This window comes from Neoarius graeffei, chromosome 22 (assembly GCF_027579695.1).
Source record: "Neoarius graeffei isolate fNeoGra1 chromosome 22, fNeoGra1.pri, whole genome shotgun sequence".
Taxonomy (NCBI): domain Eukaryota; kingdom Metazoa; phylum Chordata; class Actinopteri; order Siluriformes; family Ariidae; genus Neoarius; species Neoarius graeffei.
Genome location: NC_083590.1, coordinates 16,948,446 through 16,962,756, shown reverse-complemented (window position 1 = coordinate 16,962,756; position 14,311 = coordinate 16,948,446). Strand labels below are relative to the sequence as shown.

The following is a 14,311-nucleotide window of genomic DNA, read 5'->3' as shown; positions in this document are numbered from 1 at the left end:
ACCCCCACGCCTTATTGTTGTGCGGTGAACTGTAACAATGGGACCGATTCAGGAAGAAGTTTTTACTTTTTTTCGAGAGAGGAGACGAGGCGGAGAGAGTGGATTGTGCGCGTGAAGCCAGAGGGTTGTTTTTTTCCGGAAGAGGAGACGAGGCGGAGAGAGTGGATTGTGCGCGTCAAACAAAATCAAGCAGCCAAAGAAGAAACGGAGCAGCAACGCTCAAGCAAAAAGGAGAAGATTGGAGGTAAACATTTTTACTTTTGCTTGCAATTGACAAGTCAAGAACCCTGAGGGATCCTGTACAATCATTGTGGAAATGAGACAAAGGGATATTTCCTCGCTTAGAGTCGGCTATAAATAGTATAATGCCGCGGATGGCAGGCTAGTGTGGCCGACCGGCGCGCTGTCCAGTAATCATTCCCTATATCCACTAGACAGGGCGGTTAAATTATTCTTCCAAAGGGCGCTTATTAGTATTACGCCGAAAGTAGGAATTTATCATAACTACCAGGATAAATTGTTTGGGCGTGAGTCTTGTTGAGGTCCGGGGTCACCGTGATCAGAGTTGGCTGAGTCGCTGTCCGATTCCGAGGCCGTGCGGTCAAACCAGTGAGCCACATTCACCGACTACTTCGCAACGGCCATAGGGTCAGACATGTACGGTTTCACCTCTCGATATTCAATTTGGAGAGTTCCTACTTCAAAATCGCTTTCAGACATTTTACACAACCTCTCACGACCAGAGTCCGTACACGTGTGCTCGGTTCGCAGGTAAACACAGAGCTGCTCCCGGTCTGTTTGGCTTAAATGACGTCACGACGACGGTCCCCTGGCGGTGAAAGTGCGCATAAGTGAGATGTCAACAAGCCTTCGGAAATTGGGCAAAACAGTACATTTTAACCGTTTTATTCAATTTTCGGGTGCAGATTAGACACCAGGAAGATTTAATTCGCTTTTTGGGTCTAGACAATAAAGTTGATATTCTACGTTTCACCTCCGACCCTTGCCTATGACCTTTAAAGACTAACAGTTTTTGGGGGCTCGTCCGGAATCTCAGAATCTAACAATTCTTTAGTAAGTCATTAGCTTGTGATAAATTGCTAACAAGCAAAAATCCTTTTCTGTGCTGAGGATAAAGCAGCACATTCAGAACGTTTACACGTACACTAATATTCCACTAGTATTCCGAATACAACAATTAGATACGGCTCATGTGAACAGCATATTCGGTTTGGATATTCCAAATTCAGCATTTTCCAGTTAAGACACATGGGATACTGCTGAGGATTGAGGTTTTAAGAGCACTCTTTTGGAAATATACACAGCGCAATCAGAACACGCGCCTGGGTTTGGGTTTTTACAGCAGTTTGGAATACGCGGTTTTTGTCGGATTCCGGTCAACTCTGTGCGCTGTACACAAACCAATCAATCAGAGTGCGCGGCTGCATATAAACGGGAACATTAATTATTTTCAGTAGCCACGTACACAGCTTGGTAGGAACGGTGTGTGGTCTGAACGGGGCAGAGCGTACCTGCAGCAGCTTTCTGTAGCGTGAAGGCCTGAAACTGCGGCGAGCTGATGTTGCCCTTCCCCTCGGTTAGGGACGAGTCTAGTTTCAGGATCTCGATGCTCTCGTTCAGGCTGGATGGAGTGATTCCTCCTTTTCCTGTTTTTGTCTTAGTCTTCCTGTTGGGGATCTTGGTAGGAAACTTCATTTTTAACTTCTTACTGTTCTCCTGTGAGGAAAAAGGTCAGGAATAAAACGAGTGTATTGGTAAGAGAGATCCAAGGATGGTACCTCCACCAGTGATCATCTAAGATCACAGAAACGGTCGGGGTTTCCAAACAAGAAACCCACCAAGGTTTGTTGTGCTAAATACTGAGGTAGCCATCACATCATGGTAGGGCTGCGTACCGGTACACAGTACCGGTACTGTACCGTGAAAATCGATTCGGTACAGGTCCAAAATACCGGATCATGAAGTACCGGTACTGTACCGTGAAAATCGATTCGGTACAGGTCCAAAATACCGGATCATGAAGTACCGGGGCGGCACGGTGGTGTAGTGGTTAGCGCTGTCGCCTCACAGCAAGAAGGTCCGGGTTCGAGCCCCGTGGCCGGCGAGGGCCTTTCTGTGCGGAGTTTGCATGTTCTCCCCGTGTCCGCGTGGGTTTCCTCCGGGTGCTCCGGTTTCCCCCACAGTCCAAAGACATGCAGGTTAGGTTAACTGGTGACTCTAAATTGACCGTAGGTGTGAATGTGAGTGTGAATGGTTGTCTGTGTCTATGTGTCAGCCCTGTGATGACCTGGTGACTTGTCCAGGGTGTACCCCGCCTTTCGCCCGTAGTCAGCTGGGATAGGCTCCAGCTTGCCTGCGACCCTGTAGAACAGGATAAAGCGGCTAGAGATAATGAGATGAGATGAAGTACCGGTACTGTACCGATATAAATTTACACCAAGTATCTGCTTATTTTGTGACTGAAGATGCATAAATCCTACCACAAAGACGAAAATTTAGCACTGGAAAAGACGTAAAATGCCGCACTGAAACTTGAAACCAGAGCCCTTTGATTTGAGATCCTCTCGCCACAGTCTCACGAGACATTGCGAGAGCTTGGCTGATCCAGCGTTCTGATTGGTCAAAAAGACTCAAAATCAGGTCAGCCATTTTTCCTTTGCTGGCATTGGCAGTCTTTGCTGCTTTGTGTAATTTTGCCGCGTAAGTTAAAGGCCGCGGACTGCGTGTAGTCTGTAGTACTCTAGTGTAGTCACTTCTCGCTGTGAGACAACTTATGACTTTTGTCCCAAGTTAACGAAGTGTGAGACTGAGAGGGCGACTGAGAAGTGAGGTAGGAAACCTAGTTATGTTCGGTTTTCTTTGAATAAACATACTGACAAGTTGTCAACTGTTTATTAATGTTTCTGTCATTATTGAAGAAGTTCAGAACAACACATGTTAATTTGTCAAATTGTTCAGGTATGGGTCCGGACCTGTACCTAAACCTCTGTACCGGTACCTGATGTTACGTTTAGGTACGCAGCCCTACATCATGGTGTTAAAGTGTTTTGAAGTCGTGCGGTCTGATGTGTTCTCACTCGGCCCGTGTGAGAGAGTGTAGTGGAGGAGGACTGTACCTTGGCAGTGGAGCTGGCGCTGGTGAAAAGCCTGGAGCTCCGTCGAGGCTGCACGTTGGGTGGAGCAGCGATGGTGGGACTCAGCACTTGAGGTGTAGTACTGCACAAAAATCACACACACACTCGGCCTTTTAACCATTTAACTGTGGTTATTGGCTCATCTGGCTGATGGGCTATGAGCTTATGCCATCATGTGTTACGGGTTGTTTTACAATCAGGGTACGCAAGCTAAAATTCACATTTAACACTTATTATCTTCAATATCAAAAGGCTTGACTAAATAAACTTGGTTGTTTATTGTAGCCCTGTGATAGCTCTATTTACCATGCAAAAAAAAAGTGTGGTGATAACGTTATTTCTGGTGAATGTATGGCAATATATGTCATATTTAGCAAAATTACTCGTGTCATTTAGAAAAAGTGCTTTTTTGACCACAGGTAGCTCCAAAAGGGATGCACTTACATCATTCTTTATACCATAAAACACATATTTGGTTCCGTATTATTGGAAACATAGTTAAGTTTTAATGCTGAATGCCAGTAAGTTTTCAGACTACTCATCTCATCTCATCATCTGTAGCCGCTTTATCCTGTTCTACAGGGTCGCAGGCAAGCTGGAGCCTATCCCAGCTGACTACGGGCGAAAGGCGGGGTACACCCTGGACAAGTCGCCAGGTCATCACAGGGCTGACACATAGACACAGACAACCATTCACACTCACATTCACACCTACGGTCAATTTAGAGTCACCAGTTAACCTAACCTGCATGTCTTTGGACTGTGGGGGAAACCGGAGCACCCGGAGGAAACCCACGCGGACACGGGGAGAACATGCAAACTCCACACAGAAAGGCCCTCGCCGGCCATGGGGCTCGAACCCAGGACCTTCTTGCTGTGAGGCGACAGCGCTAACCACTACACCACCGTGCCGCTGTTTTCAGACTATTTTGATCAAATTAGTATGCAATTGTGTAAAAAAAAAAAGTCCTCTCCGAGACAGCTAATTTTTCAATATAAAATAACATTTCTAAAATGATTATTTTCATCCTAAAATGTGGTCAAGATATTGGGACATAAATATTAGAGACAACTAACACAAAGCTTACAGCCTTATATTTAAAAGCACTATGGAAGCAGTGGATTCTGAATTGTCAAAAAAAAAAAAAAAAAAGTCCTCTCCGAGAATCACTTCATTTGTTTCTCCCAGCCCGGCTTAAAGCAACACTTAATCTTCTTTATCTTATAGCAGATTACACAAAACTACCACACACACACATCAAAAAATTACCTGAAATCTGTTCTTTAACTCGTCCTTCACTTAAAAACTGGTACAAGAACCAGTTTGAATCAATTTGAATTCTGGACCCCTGTGGCACAAACTTTGTACCCTGATTGTAAAACAACCCGTATCCGTCGTGCACAGTTCACAAAAATCGCTTCTTCACCGATTTTTATTCTTTTTGGCAGGAAGGTAGGTCTGCCTGAGGCGCATACAGCAGGCTTGACAGCACGCCGCTGCGTCGCTGAACCTCCCGTACGCTTGTATCGGAGAACAGCGCATTTTTGTTTGGCCTTTAAAGTAGCGCTGTCAAGCAATTAAAATATTTAATCGCGATTAATGTCGCGACTGTCATAGTTAACTCACGATTAATCGCAATTTAATTGCACATTTTTGTCACACGAAAAACCATTGTAATTCTCTTACCAGCATAAAAAAAAGTGAATGGGCTTGTTTTGTACCAATGTTTTTCTTATTGCAAACTGAAACCTAAGCTGAGCACCGTGGCTCTTCATCCCGAGACTAACAACCATGAGTGAAGTGATCTACTGCTTGAGTTAGTCTCTAATCAGAGAGACAGGTTACACAGTGACGGTAGGCTTGACATGCTTGATTATAATATAAAGTACACTATTATATTAACTTTAAGTTGTTCGTTGATAAATATTGCATTGAATCTGATCTTTACTGTTTCAGCTCACTTAACACATTTTGTACTTTTACACTTTCTGCCTGTTGATGCGTCGCGCTGTCCAATCAGAGGTGGCCAAATTTGCATATTACAGGAAGGATTTCTGGGATAGCATTGAGTTTACAGTTCAGAGGGATCTGGCTTCTTTAGACGCTGTCTTCTTAAAACTGAATAAATATTTAAAAAGAGCCAAATGAGCCAGTCTTTTGAACGGCTCTTTTCAAAGAACGGATCCCATCAAAGAGCCATAAATCCCATCTCTACTAGCGCGCCCTGCCCGCGCTGGTTCTTTGAGGGAGGAGGGTAGAGGACTCTGGCTGTGCTGTGCGCTGCGCGCTCACAGCTGCGCTGCTATCGGTTTTCTAAGCAAAGTCTCTGTTCCAAGTTCCTGGCAGTTTCAAAAGCTTATGAAAAAACCTACATCATGTCACAGAGCGTTAATCTCGCAATAAAAAAATTATCGCCGTTAAAATTGAGTCAAGTTAACGCGTTAATAACGCGACATTTTTGACAGCACTACTTTAAAGACATTTTCAAAAAAAGGTGTTTAATCTGGAGTCAATTCAAGAGCAAATAACATTTACAGAATATATTGTTCATTTTGTGCAGCATTGTGATGATCTTTTACTTGAAGCCTTTTTTTTTTTTAAAACGTTGTGTGATGCAATACACCAAACTCACAGGCGCCGCTGCCATCTTGGATTTTTGAGTGATATTCATCACCAGTCCGTGCGCTCTGTTATTGCTTCAATCAGCTTGAAACTCATGATTCCCACCTAGTGATCAAATCTCTCATGTTGACTTGATTTTTTCCAATAAAACCGCCTGAACACTTTGCCGTCTTGTATCCGTTAAAGATCAGATCACCGAGGAAAATTCTGTACCCTTCCAAAAAAAAAAAAAAAAAAAAAAAAAAAAAAACGATTTTCCTAATTTTTTTTTCATGGAGGAAAAAGAGGTGGTGTACAAATATCAGTGATAGTGTTTTGAAGAGAATTAAAAGTTTGAGCCTCTTATACACAGCGCATTCGAGCGCCGCCGTCATTAACCATGCTCCGTGTCCACAGTTTAAAGTGAACAGATCTGCTAAAGTCTGGTTTTTAGGTTTAAACACAAAGGATGGACTGATTTCAGCGATGTTTTAACTTTTATAAAAAGTCTTCTCGGTGCAGAATTGTGATCTACAAGAAGAAGCCACCTTTATCTGTAATTCTTACCCTGATACTCAAAACTCTAAATCTCTATTGATGGCGTTTTGATCTGTTCATTTCCGACTCAAGTTTTCTTCTCATGAATGGAAAATTAAACCAATGGAAAATGGTTGCTGGTTTGTGACCGGGGAAATGGACAAATGGAAATTTTATAAAAACACCGGATTTTTGAAATGTTCATAACTTTGGTTTTCTTAGAAATACGCCGTGTCTGAAATCGCTCACTCGTTCACTCCTCCCTATATAGGGAATTACTCTATAGAGGACTATACAGCGAGCTCGTTGGTAAAATGAAACCCCTCTTTCGGACACTCGTCCGTCGCGCTGGTATTTACGTCATTACTGTCGCACAATTAAAGCGTGCCAGATCAGTCGGCTGCTGGGTTTCAAAATAATAAATCCATGCGTGTGTTTCTGTGATAAATCCATATTATACTGAGCACATTTCCCACATTAATCAATACAAAGCACCTGCAGCTTTCACTTCTTTACATCAAGCCTCAACACTTTCTTTCTTCTTCGCCGCTGACTTTTATTAAATCACATTTCACACTTTTAATTTGATTTTTTTCAGCGTGACCGCAATGCATGATGGGATATACTGCTTTGGTTAGTGACCATCGTTGTTCACTACTTTCCGTGATGCATTGTGGGATACTCTGAGTGCGCTATATAGGGTGCAAATAATCCTCACTAAGGTTTCGGACAGCACTACAAAATGGCGTCCTCGCTATATAGTGAGTCGGGAGCGATTTCGGACGCAGGGAAATTTACAAAAAATTAAACAAGCTTCCAATTCAGATCTTCACGCTCTAATTTGATACATTACACAACACTACGACAGCTACTTTTAAAAAGGCCGGTCGTTGCTACATATACGTAGCTTCTACGCAAATTTGCATAACTGCAATTAATAATGAAGATACAGAGTAATTAATCGATCCCTAATGAGCAGTTTCCAGACAGATCGCTTCTTCTCCCTCAGTTCTTCACCAATTTTGATTCTTTCTGGTATGAAGGTAGCGGAACCTCGGGTGCACAGAACTTCTACCCAGATTTACTTCATTACAATTATTAATGAAGTTATGGACTAATTAAGCCTTAATGAGCAGTTCAACAAAAATCACTTCTTCTTGGTCAATTCCTCGCCGTTTTGGATTCTTTCTGGTAAACTGGCCGGTATTCCTAGGGTGGATATCGCTTCTATATAGCTTCCAACATTTATCACGCACTTTAGATCGTTCCTTCTGGACTCGACGGGGCCGGAGAGAGATACACCGTTACTGACGCTCTCGTTTATACATTTTATCCTACACACTCAAACAGCCAAGACAAGTACTGCATGCTGAAGGCATCTGAAGTCTGAATAGTCAAACCGTTTCGTACACGTGACCGATTCTTCATACGCCCAGTCCAATTCGATCCAATTTTATTTGCAGACATCATAAAACTGGATATTTGAGTTTTTCCTTCAATATTTAAAGCTTAAACTTTGACACAAAAGACCACAGGGGAAAAAATTTAATTAAAAAATAAATAAAAAATACGCGATTCTGGTTTGTCCAAGATGGCCGTCCTGTAAGGTTGCATCATTCTGCTGTACACAGTAAAGTTCTGTTCATTTTTATGTCATGGCGCGCCGTTTGCATCCTTTTGGCGGACGCCGCCTTTTTCACGGCTGTCTGGGGGACTTGTGTGAATCGCACAGATCCGATGAGGTTTTTTTTTTTTTTTTGGGGTGGGGGGGGGTGGGGGGGGCGTTGGAGTGTCTGATTATAATTTAATCTGAGTAAATTCTGTATTAAAATTACTAAATAAGCAAATGCCGTTACAGTCCATGAAACATAGGAAGTATAAGTACGAGAAGAAAACAGTAAATCAGAAAGCTGCGCACGTAAAGCCAATTACGTAACTTGCGTTGGACTGATGGAAATCCTTGCGCGTGCAGTGAAGTGCAGCCAGCAGCAGATAATGGCGCGCAGCCAACTGGCTTTACGTGCGCAGCTTTCTGATTTACTGTTTTCTTCTCATACTTCCTATGTTTCATGGACTGTAACGGCATTTGCTTATTTAGTAATTTTAATACAGAATTTACTCAGATTAAATTATAATCAGACACTCCAACGCCCCCCCACCCCCCAAAAAAAAAAAAAAACTCATCGGATCTGCACGATTCACACAAGTCCCCCAGACAGCCGTGAAAAAGGCGGCATCTGCCAAAAGGCGCGCCGTTTGCGTCCATGTTATGTAATAATCAAGTCACGCCGTGTCCTCGGTCACGTCAGCAGATCTGATATTAGCCTTGTTAGCGACACTAGCCTCGTAGCTCCAGTGTAAACCAAATCAGGAAATGTAAAAACCCCAAACAGGTCATTTGATCGACTGCACTTCGGCTCATTTTGCAGCCAGGAGCTTTAAGAGTTTAATATCGGAGTGATGGACTTTAATCACACTTAAATCAGGTGCTCACCTGGTCTGTGGTGCCGTGGTCTGCGTCTGATTGAATGGGCTGGGAATAACCTCTCTGCTGTTCCCGCTTTGTGCGAACACTGACTTCGTCCCCACCTGACTGATTCTGCTGACCGTCTACCAGGAACAAAGAGGAGTGCGAGAGTGTGTGAGGTTATGCGGTGATGTGCATGGATTACAACCCAAATTAAACCAAGACTAAGGAAGTAACCTTCTTTGGTGGGCCAGGTGGTGGAGGCGGCTCCATCCCCGTCCCACTGTGACTGTAGTTCTGCAGATAGGCGGGGTCTCCTGGGCTCGGCTCCAGGGGCAAGATCCCAAAACTGGACATAAAACGAGAAGAAAACATGAGACAGGATGCGCTAGTGTTAGCATCTGTGACGTTTTTGTTATCTTTTGGACAGATAGTCGTCCGTGTGTGGTCATCTTCCATCTATTCTCATTTAGTTCGTTTCAATAAAATCATTTTTGACAACCGAGTAAATAAAAACACCTCCTGTCAGACGGACCGCCTGAAGAAATTGGACAGGAACGTGATGCATGATAAAAATGTGATTTTTAGTTGTCAAGAAACTAACAGTTCTTGAATTCCTATAGTTAAAGAAGATAGCTAAGGACATAAACAAAACGCACTCTTTTGCTCCTTTTAAGATGAGAGCAACCATAGCAGTCAGAGTCCAGGAGCACATGTATATAAAATAAGGTGGTTTATAAACATGTGACAATTCAGACAGCTCGAGGTCACATGCTCGGATCCCACGTAGTGACGCCATACTGGAGCGCGAGCTTTCAGGTGAACAGAACCCTCGACAAGGTCAAGCACAAACGTTTCAGCAGTTTACAGGAGAACTGAAGTCATTTTTAAACTTGCTTTATTTCTTAATTAACGTGTTATTCAGTTACGTTTTCGGTTTTCGTAACTTTACTTTATATCGTGACTCGTACTGGCAACTAAATGCAATTAAATATGAGACTTATCGGCCTAGGGCGGCACGGTGGTGTAGTGGTTAGCGCTGTCGCCTCACAGCAAGAAGGTCCTGGGTTCGAGCCCCGGGGCCGGCGAGGGCCTTTCTGTGCGGAGTTTGCATGTTCTCCCCGTGTCCGCGTGGGTTTCCTCCGGGTGCTCCGGTTTCCCCCACAGTCCAAAGACATGCAGGTTAGGTTAACTGGTGACACTAAATTGACCGTAGGTGTGAATGTGAGTGTGAATGGTTGTCTGTGTCTATGTGTCAGCCCTGTGATGACCTGGCGACTTGTCCAGGGTGTACCCCGCCTTTCGCCCGTACTCAGCTGGGATAGGCTCCAGCTTGCCTGCGACCCTGTAGAACAGGATAAAGCGGCTACAGATAATGAGATGAGATGATCCTTATCGGCCTATTCGGTTTTTATCCGTGTTGAATTTAGTTGGTTTGGTCCACGGCAGGCGTTGCTTATCCGTACGATCTTCACGAGACTTCGAAACGTGAAGTATTAGCCAGGTGTCCGTGCCGCCATTTTGAAAACTGTTTTCCAAACGAAGTATTGCACAAAAACGAGTTTAAATGATGATTACTGCCGACTTTTTTTCAAACTTTCCTGATTGCTATCAAAACAAACAAAAACTCCCGGCTTGATTACGTCAGCATTCAAAAGAGGGCGCGCGCGTCTTTTCACAACGTTGGCAGAGGTCGGTCACTTTGATTTCCGCTGTACGTTTTACTTCCGTTCTACGATGTCTCGCACAGGTCTCAACGGATCTCGTTTACGGCCACTGCTTTGCCATATGGACTAATATATATTACAGAGCATATTTCACACACTCGTAACTTGCTATCACAGCGACAAAATAGCCATCAAACATGCATTCCGATATTTAATAAAATGAGAAATAGAATTTTGATTAAAAAAAATTTACCTTCAGTTCTCCTTTAATATCTTTCCTTTTCGAGTAGAACTGTCAATTTAGTTTTCTAAGTTTAGTTTTGACTCATTTTTACAGGAAAAAAAATTTTAATCACAAAGGTTTTGACTTTTAATGGACGATGTTTGGATCTTTGTGACAAACAACATGGTGACTTCGCTAGGTGTGTATATAATACATGTACACCAAAAAAAAAAACCTTGTAAAACGCACTTACTGTAATTCTAACTGCTCAAAGCTCCATAATAAAAAAAATAAATAAAAAGTTTTCAAGGTATAGAGCCGTTTTTGTCAGGTTTGGCTACATCTTGAAGATGTAAATGAACTATTTACCGCAGTGGCGACACAAAGCTCGGCTTCCCTCCTCCTCATCAGCTGTGTGTGTGTGAGAGACAGATAAAGGCTTCTAATTCTAAAAATCTCATCAGAAATTCTGTAACCGTGCGATTTTTACCAGCAACAAAATCCACGAATCAACAGACTTCACTTTTACGATGAAGTTTAAACCGTTCTCAGCGAGATAAATGATATGCGGTACCGACACGGCTACGAGTAAACAACCCCATTGTCATAGCAACGCAATTCTTTCAGTCTAAGGCCAAGTTTACATTAGACCGTATCTGTCTCGTTTTCTTCGCGGATGCACTGTCCGTTTACATTAAACCGCCTGGAAACGCCGGGAAACGGGAATCCGCCAGCGTCCACGTATTCAATCCAGATCGTGTCAGCTCCGGTGCTGTGTAAACATTGAGATACGCGGATACGCTGTGCTGAGCTCTAGCTGGCGTCTCATTGGACAACGTCACTGTGACATCCACCTTCCTGATTCGCTGGCGTTGGTCATGTGACGCGACTGCTGAAAAACGGTGCGGACTTCCGCCTTGTATCACCTTTCATTAAAGAGTATAAAAGTGTGAAAATACTGCAAATACTGATGCAAATACTGCCCATTGTGTAGTTATGATTGTCTTTAGGCTTGCCATCCTTCCACTTGCAAGTGGTAAGTGATATGCGCTGGGATCACACACACAGCGGCTCAGTCCCGAATCGTGGCTTGTGCACTTCACTCGCGCGCTCTGTGAGCTGCGCAGGGCCGGAGTGCGCACCCTCCAGAGGGCACTCGCTGTTCAGGGCGGAGTGACTTGGAGCGCAGGATGCCTGCGGAGCCGAGCGTATCCGTGTATTGGCGTTGCTATGTGCACGCGAATCGTGTATTGGCGTTGCTGTGTGCACACTAATCGTTTTAAAAATGTTAATCTGATGATCCGCTGATACGGTCTAATGTAAACCCCACCTAAAAAGATCGCTTTTCTCAGTGAAAGAAAAACAAAAGCACGTTGCATAAAATGATCGATGAGCCATCAATGCGCTGTAACAAGTACGTGTTGTCATCATCATCATCGCAGTATATTGTTTATATCTTAGCCAAACCTTATAAAAACAACTCGAAAACTACGCTGATGAGTGTTCTCGAAAAGGAAAGAGATTAAGCGCTGTAAACTGCTGAAACGTTTGTGCTCGACCTTGTCGAGGGTTCAGTTTACCTGAAAGCTCGCTCTCCAGTATGGCGTCGCTATGTGGGATCCAAACATGTGGCCTCGAGCTGCAGAGAGCCTTTTCATGATTCAGTTCAGGATATTGTTTGAAAATATATTAAATAAAGAACACTTATTAGCGCAAAAAAAAAAAAGGCAGAAAAATGTGTTTTCCTATTCTTTAGCCATTCTTCGCAGTAAAATATAAAAGCCTATTAACTAAACTATTCCTTTATTAAAAATTAAAAAAAGTTAAATAAAAATAGGCGTTTTCTTAATAAACTTATGCACATTTGTACTTCCTCCATTTGCTTCTCTTTTCTTTATCTTTCAGCAGACTGTAAAAAAAAAAGCTCTAATTTCTTGTTAAATCGATTTGTACAGTCACGCATACAACAGCTCTTTTTTTTGGATCTGCTGAGAGTGAAGTCACATGCATTCCTGCTATTGCATGTTACTACGCCCTCTGCTGTCTAAACCATGCAATTACAGCTAGCAAAAACAATTAACGCAGCCTGATAACAGTTTGTTTTTTAAATTTCAATTCGAATCAACACAGATTTGTATCACAATTTATCGTCCCACTGCTACATGCCGAGTAGTTAGTGCTCTCCGCCGAGCACATTCAGCAAAAACTAAACGTGTTTACGGTGATTACAGTCACATGAAAAAGATCAGAGTATTCACAGTAAACACCAGCAGTGATCCAAATGAAACGAAGCCATTAGTAGTGAAAGCGCATGCGCGTGTGTGTGTGTGTGTGTGTGTGTGTGTGTACCTGGGTGTGAGAGGGCTCAGCGTGGCTGTGCCTCCGAGCAGACAGCGGCCGCTCTTGGGTTTATTCTGCACCTGCTTGGAGAGCAGAGAGCCGCCCGTGCCCAGCGGCGCGGAATCGGGCGAAATGACTGACGAGTCGATGTAAGACATGGACGAGTCTGTGTTTAGAGACGAGTACTTCGAGTTGGACGACTCCAGATTGAGCCGGTTCAGTTCCTGCAGAGTGAACGGAAGAACAAGAAGGATATGGACATGTATATGATGCAAGACTGTAAGGTGGTCGCCGCCCACTTTCAAACATGCCATGCGTTATTATGAATTGTACACTATCCAAGTTTACACCACGGCTACAAGCAATAATCATTTCTGACTGGTTGGCAGGTGCGGGTCTGCCAATGACGAGGAATCAAATCATACACAAAGCCAACGGTTTTTAAAGCCAGTATCTCACTGGGCTGCGACAGCTTGCGAACATCATTCGCGAGAGAGTTTCAAAAGTGTTTTGAAACATTCGCGGGGCTTCTCAATTTCCTCGCATGAGTCGCAAAGCGTCGCTCCTTTGTCGCTGAAATTCTGAACATGTTCAAAAAACTCGCGCGACAAAATTTCTCTCAAAATAGCTGCAAATGCGTCGCTGGTGTCGCAAAGCCATCGCGAACCTTTCTCAAGTCAGTTTCCGTGAGGCTTCCTGTACTTCCCTGCCTGCCGAGGGAAAGCCAGGCTGCGACAGCCTGCGACTAGTTGGAGACACAACAATTGCGGTAAAATATGCGAATATCAATTCAGTGCGATTCCAAGTGAAAATTGCCGCTAATTCGCATATTTTATCACAATTGTCATGTCTCCAACTAGTCGCTGGCTGTCGCAGCCAAGTGAGATACTACCTTAAAAGGTGCATTGGGTAAGATTAGCCCTGTGTCCAAAATCACTCACTACTCACTATCTAGGGAATTCTATATAGAGGACTATATAGTGAGAGAGTGAGCTCATTGGTAAAATCTAAAAACGCTTTCGGACCCTACTTCACCGCGCTGGTATTTACATCATTACTGTCGCACAATTAAAACGTGCCAGATCAGTCTGCTGGTGGGTTTTCAAAATAAATCAAATCAATGCATGCATGTGTTTTTGTAATAAATCCATATTATATTGAACCCATTTCACACAATCAATCAATACTTTGGTACTTTGTGTCTGCTGCATCTTTCAGTTCTTTAAATCAAGGCTGAACACTTTCTTCTTCTTCATCGCTGGCTTTTATTATTTTTTTTCAAGATATTTTTTGGGCTTTTTTCACCTTTATTGGATAGGA

The 14,311-nt window shown here is 43.3% G+C and overlaps 1 protein-coding gene across 1 annotated transcript in view; it reads right to left on the bottom strand.

Annotated features, from left to right (window-relative positions):
• Positions 1 to 14,311, bottom strand: part of cdc27 (cell division cycle 27) — a 49,682-nt gene that overhangs the window by 9,243 nt on the left and 26,128 nt on the right. The window contains exons 7-11 of the mRNA XM_060904467.1: positions 13,001 to 13,215; positions 8,999 to 9,110; positions 8,789 to 8,904; positions 3,138 to 3,237; positions 1,533 to 1,737 (exon numbers count right to left, since the gene is read on the bottom strand). Coding sequence (XP_060760450.1) covers positions 1,533 to 1,737; positions 3,138 to 3,237; positions 8,789 to 8,904; positions 8,999 to 9,110; positions 13,001 to 13,215 — 748 coding nt within the window. The remainder of the gene's footprint in view (positions 1 to 1,532; positions 1,738 to 3,137; positions 3,238 to 8,788; positions 8,905 to 8,998; positions 9,111 to 13,000; positions 13,216 to 14,311) is intronic.